At 42.8% G+C, this 24,805-nt stretch overlaps 1 protein-coding gene across 1 annotated transcript in view; it reads right to left on the bottom strand.

The window, feature by feature from the left end:
- The window catches only part of Rigi (RNA sensor RIG-I), a 47,537-nt gene that overhangs the window by 7,147 nt on the left and 15,585 nt on the right, over positions 1-24,805 (bottom strand). Inside the window, exons 3-14 of the mRNA XM_034503779.2 lie at positions 21,640-21,821; positions 20,583-20,730; positions 19,366-19,488; positions 17,742-17,849; positions 17,250-17,403; positions 15,621-15,879; positions 13,821-13,983; positions 11,026-11,130; positions 7,751-7,908; positions 6,788-6,923; positions 4,237-4,385; positions 1,314-1,404 (exon numbers count right to left, since the gene is read on the bottom strand). Coding sequence (XP_034359670.1) covers positions 1,314-1,404; positions 4,237-4,385; positions 6,788-6,923; positions 7,751-7,908; positions 11,026-11,130; positions 13,821-13,983; positions 15,621-15,879; positions 17,250-17,403; positions 17,742-17,849; positions 19,366-19,488; positions 20,583-20,730; positions 21,640-21,821 — 1,776 coding nt within the window. The remainder of the gene's footprint in view (positions 1-1,313; positions 1,405-4,236; positions 4,386-6,787; positions 6,924-7,750; positions 7,909-11,025; positions 11,131-13,820; positions 13,984-15,620; positions 15,880-17,249; positions 17,404-17,741; positions 17,850-19,365; positions 19,489-20,582; positions 20,731-21,639; positions 21,822-24,805) is intronic.

Genomic DNA, 24,805 nt, shown 5'->3' with positions numbered 1-24,805 from the left:
GGTGGGTGGGTAGACACATGCATGGATGAGCAGACAAAACATTATCCAAGGCTCTATTTATATGTCAGTAAATAAGTTTGAAAATCAAGTTGGATTTATGCAGGAGAGATGGCAGAGAACTTTGAAATCCAGCCACATTAGGGTAGTGTTAGACTGGAAACCACACATTCAACACTTGAGTCCATTCTATAGTTATGAAATCGGCAAATTCCACACTGGAAAAGTACAAGAGCAATGCCTGAGGGCAGAGAGAGCAGGGTGGAGACTTGTTTAGTGTAAACAACGCTGGCAAGAAGAACAGCGAGGACAGGTCATACGGTCCTGAGATGTGACTTGGGACAAAGCTGTGAGGAGAAGAGGCACATGGGGCGCTTCCGGGAAACGATAACCTTCCTCCCAGACCACACCAGCTGGAGGTCAGGATTGCCTGGACTGTTTTTCAAAAACTACAAACTAGGAGGTAGGTAGAAAAAAAAAAAATCTACTGTGCAAAGAATAACAGTACAATAGACCCAGACTATTTTTATTTCCAGAATTTGGAGAGAGAAATTGGCTTAAGAAGTGCTAAGAAAGTAACTCTGGCTTTGTGTGTAGAACACAAAAGAAGGCAACTTCCTCATGGACGAGACTAGGGTAGCTTTTGGCACCTGGGAAATGTGCAGGCCTTCTGAGGCACTGCCTGGGACAGCAGAGCTTCCAGCAGGTGCTGCCGTGAAGGGAGTCTGCAGACATGGTTAGGATCCCTAATCAGTTGGTGTCCAGCTAAATGAGAAGTGAATTCCTCTAAGTGGGCCTGACCTACTCTCATTACTTTTTTTGAAATAGGGTTTAGGCCTTCCCTGAGCTCAGTGAACTAAACAGTTCATGGGGTGGGAGTTCCAAACTGCTCTTGGTTTCCATTCTGACTAATGCCCTACAGGTTTCAGACTTGTACTGCTAGCCTAAGTGTGTGTTCATTTTCAAATCTCGGTGTACTGTATACAGATATAAATACACAGCTGGGCATGATGACATGCAGGCCTTTCATCCCAACACTCAGAAGACAGAGGCAGGTAGATAGATCTCTGTGAGTCGGAGGCCAGCCTGATCTACAGAGTGAATTCCAGGAGAGCCAGGGTTACAAAGAGAAACCCTATCTCTAAGTACATAAACATACATACATACATACATACATACATACATACATACATACATATAATCTAGTAGCTTTATTTCTCTGGTTGAGCTCTGACTGATATAAACACTAAAATAATTAGTGTAGTGTACATTTCATATGGTTAGTATACTAAATCTAAATCACTAGACATAAATACCTGCTGCCTGGTTTGTTCTGCCACGTCCAGTCAGTATGCCAGGCTTTAGAAAGCTCAGTGCAGGGTTTTCTTCAATCCATTTCTTCAGAGCCTAAAAGTGAAAAGCAACAGCCAGTTGAACACCACTTGCAAACTTGAAATCTCGCATCAATTCGATATATTGAATGCATATAGAAAAAGAGAATACAGCTGAACAGACAAATAGATTTCAGACTGGAAACCCTAAATTCCAAGCAACAATCAATTCTAGTGATACAGAACTCTGACTCATTATGATTTAATGTAGGAGATATTTTCAGTGATTAAAAGACAAGCTTCAGGCAGAGAATAAGTGAATTTATCAAGACTTTAGAGTGAAAGATCAATACGTGTAAGTTAATCACACAGTACATATCAGCAGCAGATAGCTGTGATTTGAAGATCTGTGTGCTGTGTGGAGGTGTACATGACCTCCACACATGTGCGCCACACATGTGACCTGACCATGTGGCTGACCATGTTGGTGGGGTGTATGCATGTGTGTGTACATGCATGTGGAGGCATGAAGTCAACCTCATTCCTTAAGAGCCACCCACCTTAGTTCGGTCTGAGACTGAGTAAGTCCTCGGGACTTAGGCATTGCCAATTAGGCTGGCTGGCCAGCAAGCTCAAAGGTTTTATTATCTCTGCCCCCGCAGAGCTGGGATTACAAGGATGCACTACTGTACTCGGCTTTCTGGCCAGGTTGTTGGAAGCCAGGTCCCGATGCTTGTACCTCAGACACTTTACTAACTGAGATGTTTTCCCAGCTCTCAATGAGAAATATTTGAAAGTACAATTTCAGAATGACAACACTAAAATTATACCTAGGTGTGAATCTAACAAAATATACACAGGACCTCTATACTAAAAATGACAAAACACTAATAAAACACAGCAAAGGGGGCTGGAGAAATGGCTCAGCAGTTAGAGAACAGGCTGCTCTTCCAGAGGACCTGAGTTCAATTCCCAGCAACTACATAGCAACCCACAACTGTCTGTTAACTCCAGTTCCATAGAATGTCATGCCCCATTACTGAACTCCGTGGGCACTGCATGCACATGGTATACAGACATACACACAGTCAAAACACCCACATACATTAAAAAAAAAAAAAAAAAAAAAACAGCAAAGATCATATGACAAGCAACCTCCAATGACTTCCACATCTTATATTCCTGAAAGACTCTGTAGCTTATCTCTGAAATATGGGCGATGTGTTATGATATCAATTCCAAGACAGACTTTATAAAATGACAGTGTCTGTCTACTAGGTCCTCTTCTTCTCAGTCTCTCACCTCACTCATGTAGGCAAGAGCAGCTGCCATGTGGAGGCTCATCTTTATAAGCCTGCCAACAAACCTGCAAAAGGAGCTGAGAGGTCAGTCTTGAGTCTTGAGCTGACTGCGGCCTCATGAGACCTTGAGGCATAAGTATCCGGTTGTTTCCAGATCCTGACCCATGGATTTTATAAAATAATAAAGTTGGAAATTTTCTGGCTCTGTCTTTGTAGGTAATTTACTACTCAGCAGAAATAATAAACACCACATAAGCAGACAGATACGCTATGGCTGCAGACAGATACGCTATGGCTGCAGACAGATACGCTATGGCTGCAGACAGATACGCTATGGCTACAGGCTCAAGACTCAATAGTGTTAAGATAACTTTCTCCCCATAGCCACAGATCCAGTGATACCTCAAGAAAGATCCCAGGAGATATTTCGTATAGACGTGGATAATACGATTCTAAAATGTACACAAGACAATGGAATGGGGCTTTAAAGGCTTAGAAAAGAGTTAAAGTATTTACATTGTCCCATTTAAAGTTTATTAGAAAGCTAACGTACTCATAACTATGGAATGGATTCAAGAATTGATGTTTACATCAAAGCAACAGATGTATATAAATCAATAAGAAATAGTAATAAGTCCATCCAAATATAGTCAAGTGATTCTTCTAAGTTACAAAAGTAATTCAATAAAGGATTGCCTTGTCGACAGATAACAGGCTGTACAAATCCAAAGGAAAAATGAACTCACTCAACTATATCTCACACTAACATAAAAATTCAAAAACTTCTAGATGACAACAGAGGAAAAAAATGTGTCCTTAAACACCAGCTAAAGCCAGAAAAATGGGCTTGAAACATTCAGTGTGCAGAGACACTATTAAAATAATTAAAAAGCAGTCTGTGGGCCAACAGAAAACACTTCAAATTGACTGTCTCACAGAGGACTGTTTTGGGGCCAGCCTGCAAAAAAAAGAATTTTAAAAACTTAACGATAAGATGGTAATCTATTTTTTTCCCAGAACTGGGATCAAAGTCATGCATGCCAGGCAGGTGCTTGACCATTGAGCTGTATCTCCAGCCCATAGCCCAATTTTAAAACTGTTTTTTAAAATCCGAATAGGTAAGTTTTTTAAGATGACATCAAGAGAATTGTGATATACATAAGACATCCGGGCACATTAGTCACTAATCAAAACCTACAGAATGGCTGGAAGAGAAAATTTTAGATTTTAAAAAAGGATGCAGTGCTTACTCATAGTGCCAAGACTTAAAACTTCGGGTCAATAAAGCAATGGCAATTAGTGCAAGAATAAATAATCAGAATATGCCCACACTAGTATGGACACTTGATTACAGGGCAGTGAAGAATGGGCAACCTTTTCAATAAAGCAGGGCTAATCTGTAAACACACACACACATACACTCATATACAAACACACACATACATATACAAACATACTCAATACTCACACATACACTCAAAACAACACACACACAGACACGCATACATACACACTCACACATAGACACACTCATACAAACTCATACTTACACAAGCTCTCTCTCTCTCACACACACTCACTCACTCACATACACATGCACAGCTTACATCCACAAGTGCTCTGGTCTTCACGAAGAGGATGGTCTTCGTCTCTGGCTTTAAGTGGTACTCTTCTTGTAAGATCAAGTAGAGGTCTCTTAGTTTAGGGTTCTCGTTACTGGGATCCCTGGAAACTTTTTCTAGTTCCTCCAGTTTTTCTGCAAATAGAGCATTTTGCAAAGGGCTCACAAATGTTAGAGCTTTAGGACAAATTGTGGCCTTCTATTTCAAACAGTTAACCTCTCCATTGTTAACCAGAAATCTGAAAGTAAACACTAATTTCAACTGGAATATCCCTTTTAAAAAAGCAGATTAGCAATATAAAGCTCACACATTCTTTGCCGGCAGCAATCCACAGCTAGGAATTTGACTCATAGCTCTATTTAGAAAACTCTGGAGAAGATTCCAAGGACAGTCGGTGTTGAGACTATGAACTAAATACAAAAAACAACCCAAACACTGAGTACTGGGAAACAGCTTATCAGATCCCAGGCCACCCAACTGAGGTAAATACACTGATATACACTGATGCTATTAAAATTCAAGAGGTATATACATATATGTTGATATGGAAACATCAAAAAGATAAATTTTTGTGTTTTTTTTTTTTTTCGAGACAGGGTTTCTTTGTGTAGCCCTGGCCATCCTAGAACTCACTCTGTAGACCAGACTAGCCTTGAACCCAGAGACCCACCTGCCTCCACCTCCTGAGTGGATTAAAGACATCCACTACCACGACCCAGCTTTTAAAAGTTATTTTAAGTTAAAAATTAAAGCACAAGATATCTTATCTTTTTAAATAAAACATATAAATGTGCACAGGACACACACACACACACACACAAAATGGTGGTGTACTAGAACCAGATCAAACCAGATTATGATAGCCAGTTAAGTTCTTAAGACTTGTAGACCTGGTTTTAAATATAACTATTATTAAAAATTCAACTCTTTATGCTTCCAGCTCAATGACTTATACTAAAAATACATATAACAAAATGGCCATGCTTATTAATTTCCTAACTCATTATAATTTACTATTACTTATGGTCTTGAGTGTGTACTTATCTACAGCGTATGTAAGGTAGAAATGTTAATGTGTGTTACTGCTCAATTCTACACAAGTTCAGCAACATGGTGATAGTTGGAAATTGATGACCCTATACCCACACCATAGAAATGAAGATAGCACCTGCTTCATCCTTTGTTGTCAGCCTAGACTTTGTAAAGTGCCTAGTATATAATGTAGATTAAATTTAGCTATTATTTGTGTATCAGGTAAAAATGCAGAAATGTCCCACCTATGTTTGAAAAACTATTATCTGGCTTAGAAAAAAGTTGCTCACATCACTGAGAAACCAGCGAGGTTCCAACATGCCTTTGCTGTTTCATTGTTCTTACTCCTGGAATTAACAGAAAATAGAACTGACTTTCATTTCAGAACTCCATCCTGGGTAATTGCAATTGGCTCTGGACACAAGGATACTGAAAAGACCACCAAAGGCTGTCTGTGGAACACAATAGCTAAAAGTAATTTACGGGGAAGAATTTCATGTTTACTATGTGTGTGTTGTGTGCTACCTCTTACATCAGGAAAATTTATAATAAGCATATGTGCATATATGTGTATACATTTTCCCTCAGAAAACTGATGGTGTATTTATCAACACAGCATGTCACACATATGTACAGCAAATAATTTAGTATAAACAGAAAAGTTATTAATAGTGATTGCTTTTAGGAAAAGTAATTTGAAAGGAGAAAGAAAACATTTTCCATTTACTGCCTTCCCACGTTTGGAGTATAATATAAGGGTAGTATGATATAAGAAATATTTTATATTTTTTATATAATATAAGAAATATAATATAAAGAAAACATTTTCCATTTACTGCTTTCCCACGTTTGGAGTATAATATAAGGGTACTTTTCTCATTTTTAGAAGTATATATAAATTGGGCATTGGTGCCACACACCTTTGATCCCAGCACTCTGGAGGCAGAGAGGCAGATGAATCTCTGTGAGTTTGAGGCCAGCCTGGTCTACAGGGCGAGTTCCAGGACAGCCAGGGCTCCACCGAAAGACTGTGTCTCAAAAAACCAAAGGGGGGTGGGGGGGCGGGCTGTGACAATAAAGCACAGCTTTCTCAACATCACCAGAATACGTGGAGTTACTAAACCTTCTAGATTACTGAGTTAATCAGAAGGGCGATACCTATTACCCGTGGGAAGCACCTTTTCCAAATTCCACTGTTTCCCCTTTTCCCACGTGAAAAGTGGGATAGATAAGCAACAGATCTGTCCACAGGCGTTAGATTTCTCTGAGGCCGAACCCTCCTGTTTTCAGTTAGTTGGCTGTAAAGCTCTGGCATGGTTTCGTTTGTAGTGCTGGGGATTTCAGCCATGCTAAGGTCATGCTATGTCACGGCCCCTATAAATCCCACCTTAAACCCAACACAACGGCCTGAGCATCAGCAAATAAATGTATGCTAACTACGATGTGCACACTGCCACTCAAGCCAACGGCCCCGGTGACTTCCGGCCTCGGAAGTCACCCTCACCTTCAAACCTCCGAGTAAGATCTTGCTCAGTCTCATCAAACGCTGCTTCTCGGACATCATGGAAGAAGGCTTTGAGGTAATTTAGAGCGTCTTTCATCTGTGCATCCTCGCTGATGATGAGAGCATCGTTGTATTTCTGTTTGAAATGAAAAGTGATTCTCAATTCGTTTCTGAGGTCGCATATGTTCACTACACTCAAGTTCAACTCGCTGCATTTAGCACAAAACTGGTTTGGAGAAAATCTTTCTTATGTAGTGCAGCTGAGGTTTGAAAGGCAAATGGCCCTTAATGGGTCTATAATTAAAACCTCTGAACCAAAAGCCAGTTTCTAGTTTTGGCTCAACTAGAAATTTAAAAGTAGATTCATTTTGGATTATAAAACTCCACCTTGGGAGAGGAGAAAGAACGTATCCTAAGAAACAATAACAAAAGCAAGTTGGCTTTGACATTCCCCTTAAATTCCAAGTCATTCTTTAAGTGTGCAATGGGCCCTTCATGATGATAGCCCTTACCACCTATGCTGAAAGTCCATTAACTTAAGATTCCACAGACCCATGGTGTGCAGTAAGTCTTTAACTATTTCCCACAGAACAGCAAACAGAGCTGAGGGCTCTTCCGGTTACTCCTCCCCTCTGTGTTAACCAGAGGCCCCAGGGGTCTAATACGTGGCTTTATAACAAAGCTAAGACCACACAAGCTTCAGGATGTGGCCATAGGAGCCACTTCTTGAGCTCAGTTAGACGGTGGTCACCAATCACAAGCTGGAGGCAGGCATGGCATAGACTCTGAGCCTTGGCTCCAGTCTTGGAGACTTGCTGGTAAGTTTCAGAAAACAAATGAGGTTGGTGATGACTTGGAAAGGTTCCTCATTAGTTTGATGAGAAGCTAATGTTCTCTCAGCTGCCATGTACAGATTCCAGGAGATGTGGTGACAAGAATGTGCCCTGGAGAGCAGCCATGTACCCGCAAGTGTGACGTGTACAGAAAGAGCGCTTTGCAGGTCCGGCTCTCTTCCTCCTTGTCTGGCATCTGAAACACTGTGCACGCTTTGTGAACGGCGACAATCCACTGCTCATATTTCTGGGTGCCAAATTCTCTATTTTGAATTTGAAATAACTTTCCTAGAGGGTAAGAACAGAAATAAAAAAGGGATTTGCAAGCACAGGTCCTAGCATGCCTCATCCTCTGATTTTCTTTCTTATTCATTCTAAGGAAGGTGTTTGTCTTGAAGTAGGTTGAGTTTTCAGCTATGTGTGGGGGGGTGGGGTATAGAATAACTATTTACTAAGTAGCCTAAAATCAAAGTGCATAATTGCATTGAATTTTTCTAATTTCATGCAGTCAATATTTCATTTTAAAAAGAAGAAACTGATTCGGAAAGACTGAGTGGGAGCGGGGAGTTAGGCTCATGTAGAGGACCCAAGTGACCTGCACTCACATTGGGTGGCTTCCAACCACCTGTAAACCCAGTTCCAGGGTATTCAACGCCCTCTTCTGGCCCCTGGAGGCAACAGCACTCATCCCACACATGTACATACACATAATTTTTTAAGTAAATACATATTTCTATAAAAGGAAAACTAAGTAATTTACTCACTGTCATAAAGCTCATAGTGTGTGAGTGAGACAAGAGTTCAAACCCAGCTCTGCAGGGTCTAAGCTCTACAAGGGCTTAAGGGGCTGACAGCCAAAGTAGTTCAGAAATAAAATAATGGAGAAGGAAGAGGGGGGAGGGGAAGAAGGAGGGGAGGGGAAGAGGAGGAAAATGAAGATACCATTAGAATAACGAATCTCAAGAGCTGCATCAGAGACAGTTATATAAAAATGGGAGCACCAGGACCCTTCCCAGCATGCTCTACTTTGCTTTGAGCCCTGATCTCAGCATCACTGGCAGCACCAACCACAAGGCGGAGCTCAAACATGTTTATCCTGGAAGCACCTGTGTGTGCACACAGGCAGTTAAGCCTCAGCTGCTTGGTTCAGCTGTGGGATCACAATGATTCAGACTCTGATGGGAATGTTGGTGTGGGGAGGGATGAAAAGACAAAGTGGGAACAGCCCCAGAGGCTTGATCTATTGTTTCGTGCCCTGGGCTTCTCGAGACAAGCACAGTACAGTAAAATTCAAAGAAAAGAAATGTATTTATGTGTTAAATGGCTCCCCTCACCCACTCATTTTCAATACCATAACACAGGACAGGTACCAACAAGAAACAGTGGCAAGCTCTTCCCCACCTCCTCCCCACAGACAGGAGCTCAGTATGTAGCCCAGGCTGGCCTCAGACTCAGGCTCCCAGCTGCAGGAAGCAGAGATGGTGCCACCACACCCAGCTCACGATGAGAAACTTGCCAAGTTCCAGAAGAAATGAGGCAGCTATTGGCTTATACTCATCTTGAGGAAGTAGGGAAACATTCTAAAGTGCTGATGCCTCAGGAGGCAGAGGCAGGCGGATCTCTGGGTTTAAGGCCAGCCTGGTCTACAAAGAGAGTTCCAGGATAGCCAGGGCTACACAGAGAGATTGTCTCAAAAACAAACAAACAAATAAACCCAACAAAACAACAAAAAAGTAAGTCATACAATTCTATACTCGTCTGTCTGTCCATCCACTGCTTTAGTTTGATGGTGTCATCTTGTTCCTAGGTGGTCCATGTACTTGCTACCTAGCTGGTCTCTTTATCATTTACCTTACAGAGAGTTTCCGAAATTCTAGAGGAGAGAGCATGCTCGCTACCCTACTACTTTAGAATCCTTAGTGGATTCATTATTCAAACCCCTCCCCCAGTGCTGTGCCTCAGCTACTGTTAAAGTGTCTTCTGGGTGCTCATGTGGCAGAGGGCTGGTCCTCAGTGTGCTGACATTAGGAGGTGGTGACACTTCCAAGAGCTGAGGACCATGAAAGGGTGTTAGGCCATTGGGGGCACTGCACTTGGACAGTATTAAAGGCATTCTAATGGTGGCTCGATGATGATGCACATCTTGGGAGGAGGGGGAGGGGGAGGGGGGAGGGGGAGGGGGAGGGGGAGGGGGAGGGGGAGGGGGAGGGGGAGGGGGAGGGGGAGGGGGAGGGGGAGGGGGAGGGGGAGAAGGAAGAGGCTCAGAGTTCACAGTTCAAAACCAGCCTGCACTGAATACAGAGATTCTGTCTCAAGAGAAAAAAAAAAAAAGAAGAAGAAGAAGTGTTAGGAGCCTCGGCGAGCGGTGATAACATTCGACATTACAAGATGGCGTGGGCATCCGGTGCTCCCACAAGTAAACAACTAAACTGCGCAGGTGCAAGAGGCGAAAGTGTGCCAAGCCACTGCCCATCCCGGGGCATAATATGGGGTGATGAGTGAACAGCCAATCAGAAGTGAACACGCCACTCTAGGGTGCATATAAGCAGTGCCTTTTCCGGGCTTGGTGTCTTCCGCTTCAGCTATACAAGAATAAAGCCTTGCTGTAGTAACTACCCGAACACTGCCTCCCATGTCTCTCTTGTGGGCGAGGGGACTCGGAAGGGGCGCGGAACAAAGAAGAAAGTAAATTTAGAAGACCATTTAAAGACAGTATTTTTCAGGTATGTATGTCCAGATGGGATGTGTTTTGTATTTAAAGAGAAAAAAAGGCAAGAGAGAATTAAAGAATTCTTACAAGGCTCCTACGTAACCTGGAATTAAGAAAGTACATCTGAGCCAGGCATGGCGGCGCATGCCAGAGACCCCTGGACTCAGAAGCTGAAGCAAGAGGACCCCTGCAAGTTCAAAGCCAGCCCCATCTACACAGCAAGTTTCAAGCCAATCAGGAACACAGGAAGAGACCTTGTCTTAAAAACAACTAGAGAAATGGGGGCTGCTCAGTGGTTAAGAGCACCAGCTACCCTTCCAGAGGACATGGGTTCGATTCCCAGCAGATGTAGCTCACAAGTGTCTATAACTCCAGTTCCAGGATATCTGATACAGTGGTACTCCTACATACATGCAGACAAAAATACCTATACATATCAAATAAAAATAAAACTTCTTAAAAAGGACTAGAGAGGAAAAGAATGGCAAAAGAAGAATGAAGAGATAAAGAAGATAGCAAGAGAGAAAGAAATACGTGTGAATAAACGAGAATAAGTCAGTCCACCTCTGGGTATAACCTCATCATTAAAGTAAAGACACTAATGAACAATACATGAGTGTCTCTAAATGGAAGGGCCACACACACACACACACACACAATGAGATTTACCTCTCCATGACTTAGCACAGACTTACCGAGCTCCTCAGAGACATTCTTTGCCAGCTTCTCTGTCTCCTTCATCAGCTGAGATATGATGCATTTAAACGTGTTCGAAGTCCGTGATTCCACTTTCCTGGAAACTAGGGTCAAAGGAATGTAAGTAATTTGAAGGAAACCTGGGTAAAACGCAACCATTTCCAAATCCCGCTCCGTCCAGTTAAGTCCGCTAAAGCCATAGCTCCAAGCTGTGTGAGTGGTCCAAATCACAGTGAAGAATGAAAAATTATAAAAATCATTTTTATAGAATATATACATATATAGATGCCTTTTAAGTTCTTTTAGGGACATGAAAAATTTTCTCTGAAACAAGCCAGGCCAGTTCCAGGAACTGGCTGTAAGGAGTGAAAGTCATTCAGGTGGTAAAAACACAATGACAGAGCTGTGGCTTTACAGCTGGAGCTAGTGAGAATAAATAGTTGATAAATGACAAGGTAGGGCAGTGACTTGGTGAAACCACATTTTTGAGAAAATGATTGTACTGGGTAATTTCCATGGCCATTAACCTTTTAGGGTGGGTTTCTTTGGAATGTATCACTATTCTTATGTTATGTATCCTTGGCAACTCCTCACCCCTTCCCCACTCCCCTGGTTTGTGGTTTTGCTCTTTAAAAGACCCCGTACCCATCACTCAGGGCCAAACCTTGCTTGCTCTTGCGAGACAGCTTGCTGTTTGACCGCCTGCCTATTTCCCTAATAAAGCCTCTGCCATTTGCATCCAGGTACGGCGTCTCACGAGAGTTCTTGGGTGGCTGCGATTTCCCGAGACTTGAGTAAGGGTCTCCCTAATTTGGGGGTCTTCAACAGCAGGTGGTCAAAAGCCTCGAAACTGCTTCCTGTTGTTGCCCCTTGCCCTGAGTTTACTGTCTCTCCTGGTCTAGTCGAAGCCAGCTTCTCAGTTAGCTTTCCTGGGTGCCTCTATTGGGACGGGTCTGGCAGCCTTCTGGTTTCTGCAAATACTCCAGCCCGGTTTTCCTAATTTCCTATTCTTCTACGCACCTCCGTTGATTTTATTGTTCACATTTGTGTACTTTCGGCAGAAATGGCATTGCCTGTCACATGTCACGTTTCAGTGACAGAGAGTTGACAAGAACTACCCTATGCTGCACAGAGGGCAGGTTCTTAAAGGAAACAAAGGTGCACCCCTAACCCCGTCCATCAGAGTCCTGCGAAGCAGGTGCAGGCAAGGCATCACTGACCATGAGGAGGAAACCTCATTCTCTCTGGGGAAGCTGCTGTAAAATGAATTCGGGGAAGGAGTAAGGCGTGGCATCGCCAAGACACACCCTCAGAATAGCTCCTGGAGGGTCTGCAGAGCCAGCCAGAGAAACCAACACAAAATGACTTTAAAGTATGTGAAGCTCTGAGGGCTCAAATTACAGAGAAACCCTTGAGTGTTGCTAAGGGGCTGCTGTGGGTGGGGAGGCAACTTCTTCACTCTCCATAGGAGACTCTCAGAAAGAACCAGGGCTGTGTCCCTCCAGTCCCCTGGGCCCATCCTGCCACTGACTGGAAGAGCGAGTGCTCAGGCCAAGATCCAGCCATGGGACTACTGTACCTCGCTGCTCACACGGTAGTTAATAATAACCATCTATCTGCCAGGGAAGCTCAATTTTAAAACATGTTCTGTTTTCTTGATGAGAACTATCATGATTCGGACCATGCCAACTACAATGATCAGACACATACACAAACAAGATGGCCCCTTAGCACTTGCCTAGGGCCAGGAGCACAGAAGCCTGACAGAGCCACTGTAGAGTGAAAAATTATAAAGACCATTTTGTGAAAAAATATGCAGGCTTTTTCTTTGCCCTTAGACCTGAGCAGAAAGAGTGTAAGTTCCAGAACTTGGAACTGAGAATAAGATTTCAGGCCTTCACTGCCCCGGGACACATTCTGGGTGGAAGACATTTTCCCTGAATCAGAGGACACTTGCTGGATTACATTCCTCAAGCCTCAGGGAGTAGACTCACCTGTGGGTGGGAAAAGCCCAAAGCAGGAAGACACATTCCTGACCATAAAAAAGATACAAGTCATCTAGATGGGGCTGTGACTGGAGAAAGTGAGAAATACTTAACCTGAAATAGTTGGTAATGACAGGGTAGGGCACAGTGATATGGTAAAACTACATTTTTGAGAAGAATGAGTGTGCAGAGTGATTTTCACATGGCTCTAAATCATTTAGGGTGAGTACCTATGAAATGTTCCACTATTTTTATGTTATGTATCCTTGACAACCCCTCACCCCCCTTCCCACTCCCCTGGTTTGTGGTTTTTCTCTTTAAAACTCTCCTCAGACTGGCTGGCTTGGTCAAACTCTACTCCTGTGTGAGTGTGCAGTTTGGCTGCTGGCTGCCAGCTTTCTTCCCTAATAAACCTCTGCATCCAGGTATGGTTTCTTATGATTTTTGAGTGGTCGTGATTTCCTGAGACTTGAGGAAGGGTCTCCCGAGTCTGGGGGTTCTTCAACACCAGCGATTCAAGCTTTCAAAGTGCTTGAATCTCCTCATTGCCTTCTTCACCTGCTGCTGGTGCCTGTGGATGGTGTTAGAGCAGACAGTAAGGATGTCTGTCCCTTTCCGGCTACCTTTGAGACTCATGCGTCACTAGGGAAAAGAGGTTGACTAGGGAGAAAGATAGAAAATGTGACTATGTCTGGAGTTAAAATGCTTTTACCAAACAAATACAGCATCAAACTTCATCCACTGTCTCTGAAGTAGGGGGAAGAGAAGGTTACAAACTCCCAAGGGGTGTGCTGCTGAACTCCACTTACTTTTCTGGGGCTTATAAACAGCCTGCTCCAGTTCTTCCACGTTGTCTCTGACTGTGGCAATCACTGAGGCATCAAGGGCGGCGCAGAGTTTGCAGATATGTAGCATGGCTTCCTCCACGGTTTTGGCATCTCCAACACCAACTGAGGCAGTCAGCCCAATGACCTGTAAGGAGCAGCCCAACACTGGCTCTCTGACCTTCTCCAGGAAGTTTGTGAGCACAAAGGCCCCTGAAGCTAAGCTCTAAATAAATCTTGTCATCTAGATCCTGATCAGCATAAGAATGGAGAGGAAACCTTTCCGGGCAGGGCTACTCCTTTCTTTATCCCCAGTCTCTTACTAAGGGGGAAAAAGGAAGGGCAAGTCCATTCCAGTGACCTCCAAATCACATGCATTTTATGTGCCTGGACAAGTACCTTCAACAAGCAGTGAAGCTGGGAAATTGCCATGTACAACAAGAGCTGTGTAGATTCAGTAAGATAACATCCTACAGTAATCGCTCACCTGAAGGATTAGCTCCCCAGTAAGAAATCTGTTTACTATCAACAATACATGAAAATAACAAACTGTGGGCCCTATACTAAATGTCCTTTAACCTGCCCTTCCTAAACAGGTAATTGTTGGAGCTAAAGAATTGCATGGTTTACAGCCTCTCGGGGCCTCTGATAGATATAACACCCTCATTCTTTATTGCATCTAACAACCCTCATCCCCTGAATCCAATTTTTTTCATCCTCTCCAGACCCCTCTCTTGTTTCTATATCGTTGACTTTCAGCAAAGTGCCCACCTCTCCTATGATCGACAGAAAGGAGAATTTATACTCAAGATTCTCTTCCTTCCTGTCACATGTAAGAATGACTCTCTGAAGTGACTCTTCTCATATGACATTAGAAGGGTGTTGCTTGTTTCTTATGCTAAGCTATCCACTTACCCACTGAGGCTCTGCCCTCCTGATGTCTCCCGGGCCCTCTGTCATAACAAACAGCTTGACTGTTGTTCCTGCCTCACACTCTACACTCTAGTGATACTGTAGAGTTTTAAGGTTCTGGGGCATGTCAGGCTCCACCATTCCTCTGAGCCCCTGGACACACAGCATCCTCTTACTGGAAACCTGGCAAACTCTTGTTAGTTTCCCTCATTTCTATGAGATCTTGCCTTACTATCCCTTATGTTCTGACAACACCCTTTACCTGTCTCACGATAAGCTGTGACTATTATGTTCCTGGCTCCCTGTGCAAACTTAACTGTATGAGAGCCAGGACTATATCTTCTGTATTGGTGTCCCAGAGCCTAGAACAATGGCACAAGGTCCATGGAAGCCCATGATTTATACAGTTGGCCCTTCAAATCCAGCGGTTATATATCTGTGAATTCACACAACCATAGATCAAAGGTATTTTTTAAATCCTCATAAGTACTGAACATGTATGAATATCCCACCTTTATTCCCTAAACAGTACAGCAGAAGAACTATTTATATAAAATTTACACCATGCTGTACAATACCAGTAATCTAGAGACGATTTAAAGTATGCAGGAGAAAATGTGTAGATTATTTATAAATGCAATGCCATCTCATACAAGAGACTTAAGCAGCCTGGATTTTGTTTTCTGTGAAGGGAATCCACCCTGGACACCAAGGGACAACTGTTTGTCAAATGAATGGCCAACACTGAACGCTGAGTTGTAACTGATGGACTGAGAACCCGAAGAGGGCAAGCTTAAACGTGACGACAAAAGAGCAACCAAGTGGGATCTGGAAGACTGTGGCTCTTCTTAGAAGTCACCTGACTGAAAATACCTGAGGCAATGGATCCGGAGACCCTCCAAGTTTGTGGTCTAGGTATCTGAACATGATCTGATTGTAAGGGTGGTGTTTGCTGGTGTTATGACACTCATCAAATATCATCAGAGTGAAGACAGACAGGGAGGCGATGGCTCCATTGTTGAGATTGTTCACAAGAATCTGGGGTGTCAGGATGATGATGTCATTGTTTTCAATGATGTGCTGTACTGAGACGTTATCAGTTGTTGCCCCAGAAATGCCCACAACGTTGTACCTGGGAAATGACAGAAATTCCTTATCACCAACTGTAGAGTGAAAAATAAAGACCATTTTATGAAATATATATAGGCTTTTTCTTTACCCTAAACCTGAGCAAGAGAATGCAAGTTCCAGAAAGCGGAACTGGATGTAAGATTTCAGGCTTTCACTGCCCCGGGACATATTCCGGGTGGAGGGCATTATCCCTGAATCAGAGGACACTTGCTGCATTAACATTCCTCAAGCCTCAGGGTGGGGCTATGGCAAGTGAGAAATAGTTAACCTGAAATAGTTGGTAATGACAGGGTAGGGCACAGTGACATGGAGAAACTACATTCTTGAGAAGAATGAGTGTGCACAGTGATTTTCACATGACTCTAAATCATTAGAGTGGGTTCCTCTGAAATGTTCCACTGTTCTTGGTTACCCTCCCTCCCCCCGAGGTTTTCCCAGTGTTATAGCCTGCTGATGTTCAAAATTTGTAAAACAACCAATCATGTGTAATCGCTAGAAAATGCAACCAATCTCGTGTAACCTCGTGAAAATTCCTTCCTTTCCCCACCCCATGCTATAAAAAAAAAACCTCAGCTTGCTGGCCTTTTGTCAAAATTCTGTTCCTGCGTGGATGAGCAATTTTGACCTTGGCTAGCCAACTCTCCCCAATAAACCTCTGCTGATTGCATCCAGGTATGGTTTCTTGTGACTTTGGGTGGTCGTGATTTCCTGACACTTGAGGAAGGGTCTCCCGAGTTTGGGGGTCTTCACAACCATGATGTGAACAAGGAGACAAAGTGGAAATCTAGGTCAGAGCAGCAAGTAAGAAAGTTCCCTCCCCCCACCCCAAGCCCAAAAGAGTACAGCTAGGGAGTACCTTGAGCTTTCTCACAGACCTGACACAAAGACAGGGATCAGGAAATGCAAGGGGTTCAAGTCATTGGGAGATAAATGATTTTTAAGAGAGTAATAGCCAATCAAGTATGAAATCATTAAGGATGACCAGTGATCAGCTAAATGTTAAATTGGGCCACCAAGTCATTAACTGTCAGAGCAATCCATGAGGGTTTAGCATTTCTGGTTAAATAATGTTATTTCACAAAGGAACTACATATGAAAGTTAAATCCATGGTAATTTCCTTTAATCATAGCTTTTAAAAACAGAACAATTAGGCACAACAGTACACACTGTAATCTTAGCACTTGGAAGGTAGAAGCAAGAAGATCATCTCTTCTAGGCCAACCTCAGCTACATAGTGAATTTGAGGACAGCTCAGGCCACGTGATACCCTGTCTCAGAAAACAAACAAACAGCAAAACCCCAAAAACCAGACAAAGAAGGTGGAATTAAAACCAAACAACCAAAGCAGCTGGACTGATTGTAGTACATACCCAAGTCTTTCAAAATATCGAGAGAACACAGTAGCCTGCTGTTCAAAGACAGGGATTTGGTTGGCAAAAAAGACCACTTTCCCTTTCTGTCCGTGTGGGAAGTTTTTAAGATGATGTTCACATATAAGAAGCGACACAAAGGTTTTTCCACAACCTTTTAGTAGGGAAGGAAAAAGAAAGAGATAACCAGTGTTAGCTGTTTTTCCAGAATAGTACTTAGTTTAGTCTCTATCACCACTGGGATACAAATAAACTAATCCCTCCTCTGCACTGACAATGACAGTTTAAACCATGGCTAAAAAATGCCAGGCTAATTCTTAAGTGACAAGCACTCAAGTAGCAAGAACCAAAAGAGGACACTTATACAGTGAGACTACTGAAAGGGCAGCTTTCCCAATGGCAAATACCATGGGGGAAACTCCTCATTTTACAGCACCCAAAAGGAAAAGAAAAGGCAAAGAGAGAGTTCTGTGAGCACAGCAACTGACTCACCAGTAGGAGCACATATTATTGTATTTTTCCCTTTCTTGGCAGGCAGGGCAAGCTCCAGTTGGTAATTCCTTGGCTTCAATGGGCTGTGTAAATCGTTAGAAGACATTTCTGTAATAGAGAAGAGACAAAGTTATCGAAGGGCTCATGCCATTCAGTGGACCTGAGTTCTCACTCTGGCGACAATGCCCATTTGAGGTGGTTTGAGGCGGTTTGGGATCTTGCTCCTTATTGATTGTTCCACTTCCCCCTATGAAGGACACTCTTATCTCTCAGTGACAACATATCAACAACAAGGAGGCAGGGGAAAAGCCAAAGTGAATTCTTTCTTCCTTCCTTCCTTCTTAAATATTTATTTATTTATTGAATGTATGTATATGAGTACACACACTGTAGCTGTCCTCTGACACACCGTAAAAGGTCATCAGATCCCATTACAGATGGTTGTGAGCCACCATGTGGTTGCTGGGAATTGAACTCAGGACCTCTGGAAGAGCAGTCAGTACTCTAACCTGCTGAGCCATCTCTCCAGACCCATGCATTCTTTCTTAATCATGGAAACTTTATCAAGAAAAAGGAAAACAAAAATGGCCTAATTCAAAACAAAGCCACTTGGAACAAAGTAAGAACAGATCAAGGAAACAGCCAAGGAAAAGCAGCTGCTAGCACCAGATTCTCAAAGCAAATGCTTAGTGAGTAGAAGCCTTGCTGTATGCTTCTCAGAACCTCCAATGCTATTCTCGATCCGCACAACCAGGTTTAGTGACCTGAGGCTTTATCTCAGTAATGAGTCAGCATACAAAATGTCAAGAGACAGAAAAGGCTGAGATCACCTAGTGTGTCTAATCTTCCCACTGGAAGGAAAGACTTTCTAGGTGAAGAAAGTTGCCTTTGTTTAAAAGGCATGTATGGATCACTGTGTGTCTGAAACGTTTAGATCAATCCGTACTGCGTAGCTCTAGGATGACAGAAACCTGTGTCACTCAGTTGCTGACATCATTCGTAAGGTATCTTTTTTTATATATTGTTCTACAAAAAATAGTGTTAAAAATCTTTTAACACTATTCATCATTAATCTTGTCTCCTTCCTGATATATTTTTTAAACAAATAGTTTGTTATGGAATGTCTTACAACTTTCTGGTCTCTTTATGATGAAGATGCATTTATTTCAAGGAGCATTAGGGCCCTCCCTCGTCCAACCACAGGGAGCTAAACAGCACATGTGTACGAGAAGTTATTGTGAGCCCCACACAAGGGCTGCAAACAGTGGACACAGAGCCACCTCATCCACTTGTATGGCAGCCCTGGGACCCTGGGAGCAGACTGAACAAGTGTCTCATAAACAGAAGTATTCGTTAGAAAGAAAGACTGCTTTGGAATGTCAAGGACATTGAAGTTCTGGGGACACTGTACAAATGAAGACATACATACTCGGGTACAAGGCAGTAAAAGCAGCAGAGGCCACACAGAGGCCATGGAAGGCAGGAGCAGGGGTTCTAACTATGAAGTCCCTATTGCCCCACAAATCCTCTTTCTTTTCTTATTCATCCTTAAAAAAAGATTTTTTAAAAGGCTTCAAAATGCTGGGGAGACACCATCATGGACAAGAGCAAATGACGCTGGTACCTGAAGGAGGCCAGGAGTTCTGACTGAGATTCTGACCTTCTGGCTCTTCCTGAATGAAAATCTGTATGCTGGATATTTCCACTCCATCATCCTCAACAGCCGTACTCCCAACCCTTTTGAAACCTTTGTGATAAACAAGCAAACAAACAAACATAAGTAACTGCTTAGAATCATGACGCAATGTGAGGATGGTTTTGGTTGAAGAAGCCTTGAAAAGCCCTGACACTAAACACCTACATTTCCGCTGAGCTCTTACAACCATGGCCTGGCACCTTCCTAACATTTCATTTACTTTTGAAATGGACTTGTTTATTGTGTGTGTCACACATGACACAGTGAGTGTGCGAAGGGCAGAGGACACTGGTTCTCTCTATCATGTAGGCCTTAGACGTTGAACTGGGGTCTTCAGGTTCAGTGATGGGAACCTTATCTGCTAAGCCATCTCACCAACCCCACCTTCACGGCTTAAAACAACTGCAAGAATCATTTTGAGTTTGCAGCTCAATTTGGTGTTTGAATTCCAGTGTCACCTGGAACTACAAGTGACTCCAAGCGTGGAACATGCTATTATTAGCAGTATGTATCCGGAGCCCCTCCTCACGCCGTAGCCCATGGCAACAATGCAGGAGAGTCAATCCTGAGCACACTGAAGAGACACTCATGATTTCATCTCTGACCAACGATATAGACAGTTTCTGGACTAATTTATGTTCTAAGGAAATCTAGGCGAGAACCGAACCTAGAAACTCAGGTATTTATCAAGGTCTGGTTTAAAGCAAGAAGTGAGTTTCCGGAAGCCAAAAGAGCTTGGCTTAAATCACAGCATATCTTTGTTTACTCCTGCCCTGTTCAGGTCCAGATGGCTTCTGGGCAAGAGAACCAGTCAATAGCTGTCACTCCCAGCACTCAGCCTCTACTCTGACAGGGCGCTAAGTCTTGCAGTTTGAACCTTTAGGTCCGGAATTCTCAAGCTATTTCTCTGATAACTTAAATTTGGGCTGGAAGCCTTTATTCTTCCTTCCCCAAATTCTTTGACCTGGGCGGGTTAATTCCATGACATGTAGCTCCCTTCCTCTCAGAACTCAGCTTCCCACTGCCTGTGTCCTAGGGATTACAGCCTTCGGTATCTGAAGTGAACAGTGTCTCTGATGGAAAGTGAAGTCGGGAGAACTGCGAGGAGCACAGCGCAGTCGGAGCTCTTTCTTGGAGCAGCCCACCTTTATCGAGAATCCACAGTTCACTAAACTTGTTGTTGTCTCTCTCTAAAGCCAGTTGCAAAACCTTTGGCCAGTTCTCCTTATCGGATCTGATCAGACATTGGGCCATCTTCTCCGCACCTGCCATCCTCCCTTTAGTGAGGCAGATCTGGGGGAGACAAGTGCACCACACTGATCAGTCCGCTCAGCCTTTCCTCTTACAAGCTTTTGCTGAAGAAACATCTACTCAAGCAGTATTTGATTGAAATCGCTGTGAGGTATAGGTGAGTAGATCTCAGCATCATCTCTTGCTCTACCCAGCATTCGGTTTTAAGACATTCTTCCCTTCACCTTGTCTTTTATAATATGCTATCAATATGCCAAGGCAAATGTTCCCATCTCCTGAATCCTCATACCCATTACCATCAGCAATCCCGGGGTAAAAAGTTAACCCTAACCGGTTATTCACCCTAAGGGTGTATCAGCTCACAGGGCCATGTGGAAATGCCTAACAACACAGCAGCAGGTTCTTTTTCAAAGCAGGTATTCTATGACTTTTACTTCTGATGATAACTAAAATGCACTGTGTATATATTGCTATGCATCAAGATGACATACACACTTTGTGCATGACATCACATTTAACCCTGAGAGCATGCTAATAAGCTCCATTTTTCTTACTTAAGACATGAAAAAAAAAACAGATGCTTAGGGAAGCTAAATGAACTGCCCAGCACCACGTCACTAGTTAAGTGACTGAGAGACTAATAAATACATCTACGCCTGGCGTATTTTTCCTTTTATCTGTTGCACTGTTAGACATGATTTACATGTGCACAAAACACTATTCAAAGAAAAAGCAAGGGGGCAACTTTAACTGCAACTAGGTTAATTTTCCAATAGTCTAGCACAAAAATTATTCCATTGGCTTTAAAAATTCTATTCTAGTCATTATGTCTTCTAGATGACAGCTTTTATGGGTTTCAATTATTCTTGGGCCTAAAACAAGACAGAAAACAGGGGCATTCCCAATGTCTCAGCATTTCTTCTTTAAATTTAGTACATGACATTGGTTTACCTGTGTGATTTCTTCACATTCCTGATTAATCAGACACTCGGATACTTCAGAAAGAATATCCGTTGGGCTAACTGTGGCCTTAAATTCTGGCTCTAAGCGTCTTAAAAGTAATCTGTGTTCCTCTAAATTTTCAATTTTTTGAAAGTCCCAACTTTCAATGGCTTCACAAAGTCCACAGTAACCTGAAAAGAAAGAGAAACGGGGATTTCTTATATGAATCCAACATAAAAATGCGTTGACATCAAAATCATAGGAATCCTGTTTGCATAAATGGCAAGGGAACTCAAAACCATCTGCAAATGGCCTCAGTCACTGGACTGTCTGGGGAGCCAGACTGTGAGGCTGAGAGGTTGCAGGCTTGGATCCTAGCTGGTGGCCATCTTTACAGGTGACCACACCATGTGGGTCCTGATGTCACCACTGGCAGCACATTGAGTTCATACAGAAGGATCATTTGCAGACTGTGGCCTCTTTGGCAGAAGTGAGTCATTGGAGATGTGCTTTGAAGAATGCATCTTGTCCCTCGGGCCCCTTCATGGCACCCTTTGCCACCTGTCCACCAGAAAGTGCCACTTTCTGTCACACATGCTCCTGCTATGGCATCCTGCCTCACCACACATGGGTGCAGAAGCTACAGATTCACTCGGCTCTAATTTTTCTGCTTTTTCTTTCCTGGGGTATTTACTCACAGTAGTTAAAGTCAACTAATACAGCTATTCATGATTTTCCAAAATGAAAGTGATACTCATTTTTGGTACCCAACAGTTTCTTTCAGAGTAAAGTCCTAAGGACAGATATGAGGCCTTGTATTTGACCTTAGAATAAAATCTTCAAAATGCCCCTCCATGCATTTTTAATAACAACCCACAATTTATTTTTTAAATATTTATTTTTATTTTATTTCACATATGTTTGTGTACCATGAATGTGTCTGGTGCCTGTGGAGAGCAGGAGAGGGTGTCAGATTCCTGGAACTGAAGTTACAGATGGTTGTGAGCCATCGTGTGAGTGCTAGGAACCAAACTTGGGTTTTCTCAAGAGCAGCAAGTGCTCTTAACCACAGTCATCTCCTCGGGCCTCTCAGTTTACTTTTAAAGCAGTCAAATTCATCATGTTTATCAGGAGGAAATAGTAAAGAAGACAAGAGGAAATATGCACCTTACATCCTGCCCTTGAAACATGCTTCCTTTCACAGCATTCCAAGAAAAGATTAAGCCAATGGTCAAATTGAGAAGGAAAATGACTTCCAACTAAAAGGAAGAACGTCTTACTCTGGGGTTCTTCAACAGAATCACCAGGCTTGCCTGTCTCTCAGACCTTCATTTACTTCATTCAGGAGCCTGGGAAGACAATGTTTTTTTTTTTTTTTGTTTTGTTTTGTTTTTTTTCCCTATATACCTAAAAAAACCAAAACAATCAAAGTAGCTCTAGGACCAGGAAGGTGGCTTAGTAGGCAAAGTGCTCACCACACAAGCCTGAGGACCTGAGCTCCTGTCCCCAGCTCTCATGTAAAAAGCCAGGTGTAGCAGCATGACCCTATAATCCAAGCCAGTCTAGCCAAAAAGGGTTAATTCTGGGTCCAAAGAGAAATCCATTGCCAGAAACATAAGGTGGAGAGCTCCTGAGGAAGATACTTAATGTCAGCCTCTGGGCTACATGAAAATACCCTCATACCTGTGTGCTCACATACGTGAACGTATGCACGTCGTACTTCAGCTAGCTAGGCTCTACCTCCTAAAACCCCACAAGCTGTGGACCAAGCACTCAAAACATGAATGTTATGGGGACATTTCAAATTCACACCATAGCACACGATTATGCCTGATACCCCTCATTCCCATATGTATATCCACTTACCCCAATGGATTTTCATAGTAAAGAGGCTGGAATCTTTGGCCATATCCTTCACAGTTTACTTCTGGGCTAGCAGTCTGTTTATCTTGCTTTATAACTGCTCTGTACTGTTTTGATTATAGTAGCTTTGTGATATGTTTTGACACTAGAAGTATAAGTCCCCCATGGTTTCCAAGTTTGTTTCTCTTTTCAATATTTTGACCATTTGAAGTATATTGAGATTGCATATGAATTTTAGAGTAAAATTTTCTATTCCTGTTTAATAAACAATCCTCCCACCACCATTTGGCGTTTTGAAAGGTATTACTGTGTTTACTCTGGGTAATGCTGGCATCTTTTTTATCTTTAGCTTCGTCTATGTGTATGGGTGTTTGCCTGCATATGTTTGTACACCACGTGCCTGCAATGCCATGGAGACTGGAAAGGGCATCGAACCCCTTAGAACTGGAGTTAGAGATGACTGTGATCCACTGTGTGGCAGCCAAGAAATAAACTGGTGTCCTCTGGAGAAGCAGCCAGTACTCTTAACTGCTGAGCCACCTCAGCAATGCACACATTTATATCTTAGCGGTAAGTCCAGCTTCTAATTCATGAATGGAAGATGTCATGTTCACGTCCCTATGGTTCAGAAGTGGTTTATGGTCCTCAGATCTTTCCCCTAATCAGCTGTGCTTATTCCTAACTTTATTTAAAGTTCTCAGTGCTGTTGTAAAAGGAATCACTTTATTAAAATCTTTTTTGCATTATTTGTTAATACATAAACTGGCAACCTATTTGAGGATGTTAGCTTTATATTCTGAGCCTTTTCTGAATGGATTAGTGTGAATCTTCCTTTATGAAACTCTTAGGGTTGTACACACCAAGTACCTCATCTGCAAACAGAGATGTTCCACCCCTTATGTTCCAATACAGATGTTTTTAAATTCCCTTTCTTGCCTAAATGCGAGACTTTTCCTAGTAAGCCTCATATAATTTCACAGTTAAAGTCAGCTGCACCAGTTTTACTTAAGAGACAGGTCTTAAATATAATACTCAGATTAGTTAGAGCTCCCCAAACGGAAAACAATGGCTTCTCTGACAGGGGCTATATAAGAGATGAGAAAAGTAAGCTAAAGCTGAGTTTACTTTTCTCTTCATCCCCCACTGGGCCATTTGAAGTGCTAGGTAAGGGCTGGGGAGATCACTTAGCAAGTAAGGTTCATAATGTCCTTGCAGAGAACTGGGGTCAGATCCCAGCACCCATGTCAGAGCCACAACTGCTAGTAACTCCAGCTCCAGAGGAATGTCTGGCCTCGAGGCAATGCGCTCACAA

Source organism: Arvicanthis niloticus, chromosome 5 (genome assembly GCF_011762505.2).
Source record: "Arvicanthis niloticus isolate mArvNil1 chromosome 5, mArvNil1.pat.X, whole genome shotgun sequence".
Taxonomy (NCBI): Eukaryota; Metazoa; Chordata; class Mammalia; order Rodentia; family Muridae; genus Arvicanthis; species Arvicanthis niloticus.
This window is presented reverse-complemented; position numbering and strand designations above follow the sequence as displayed.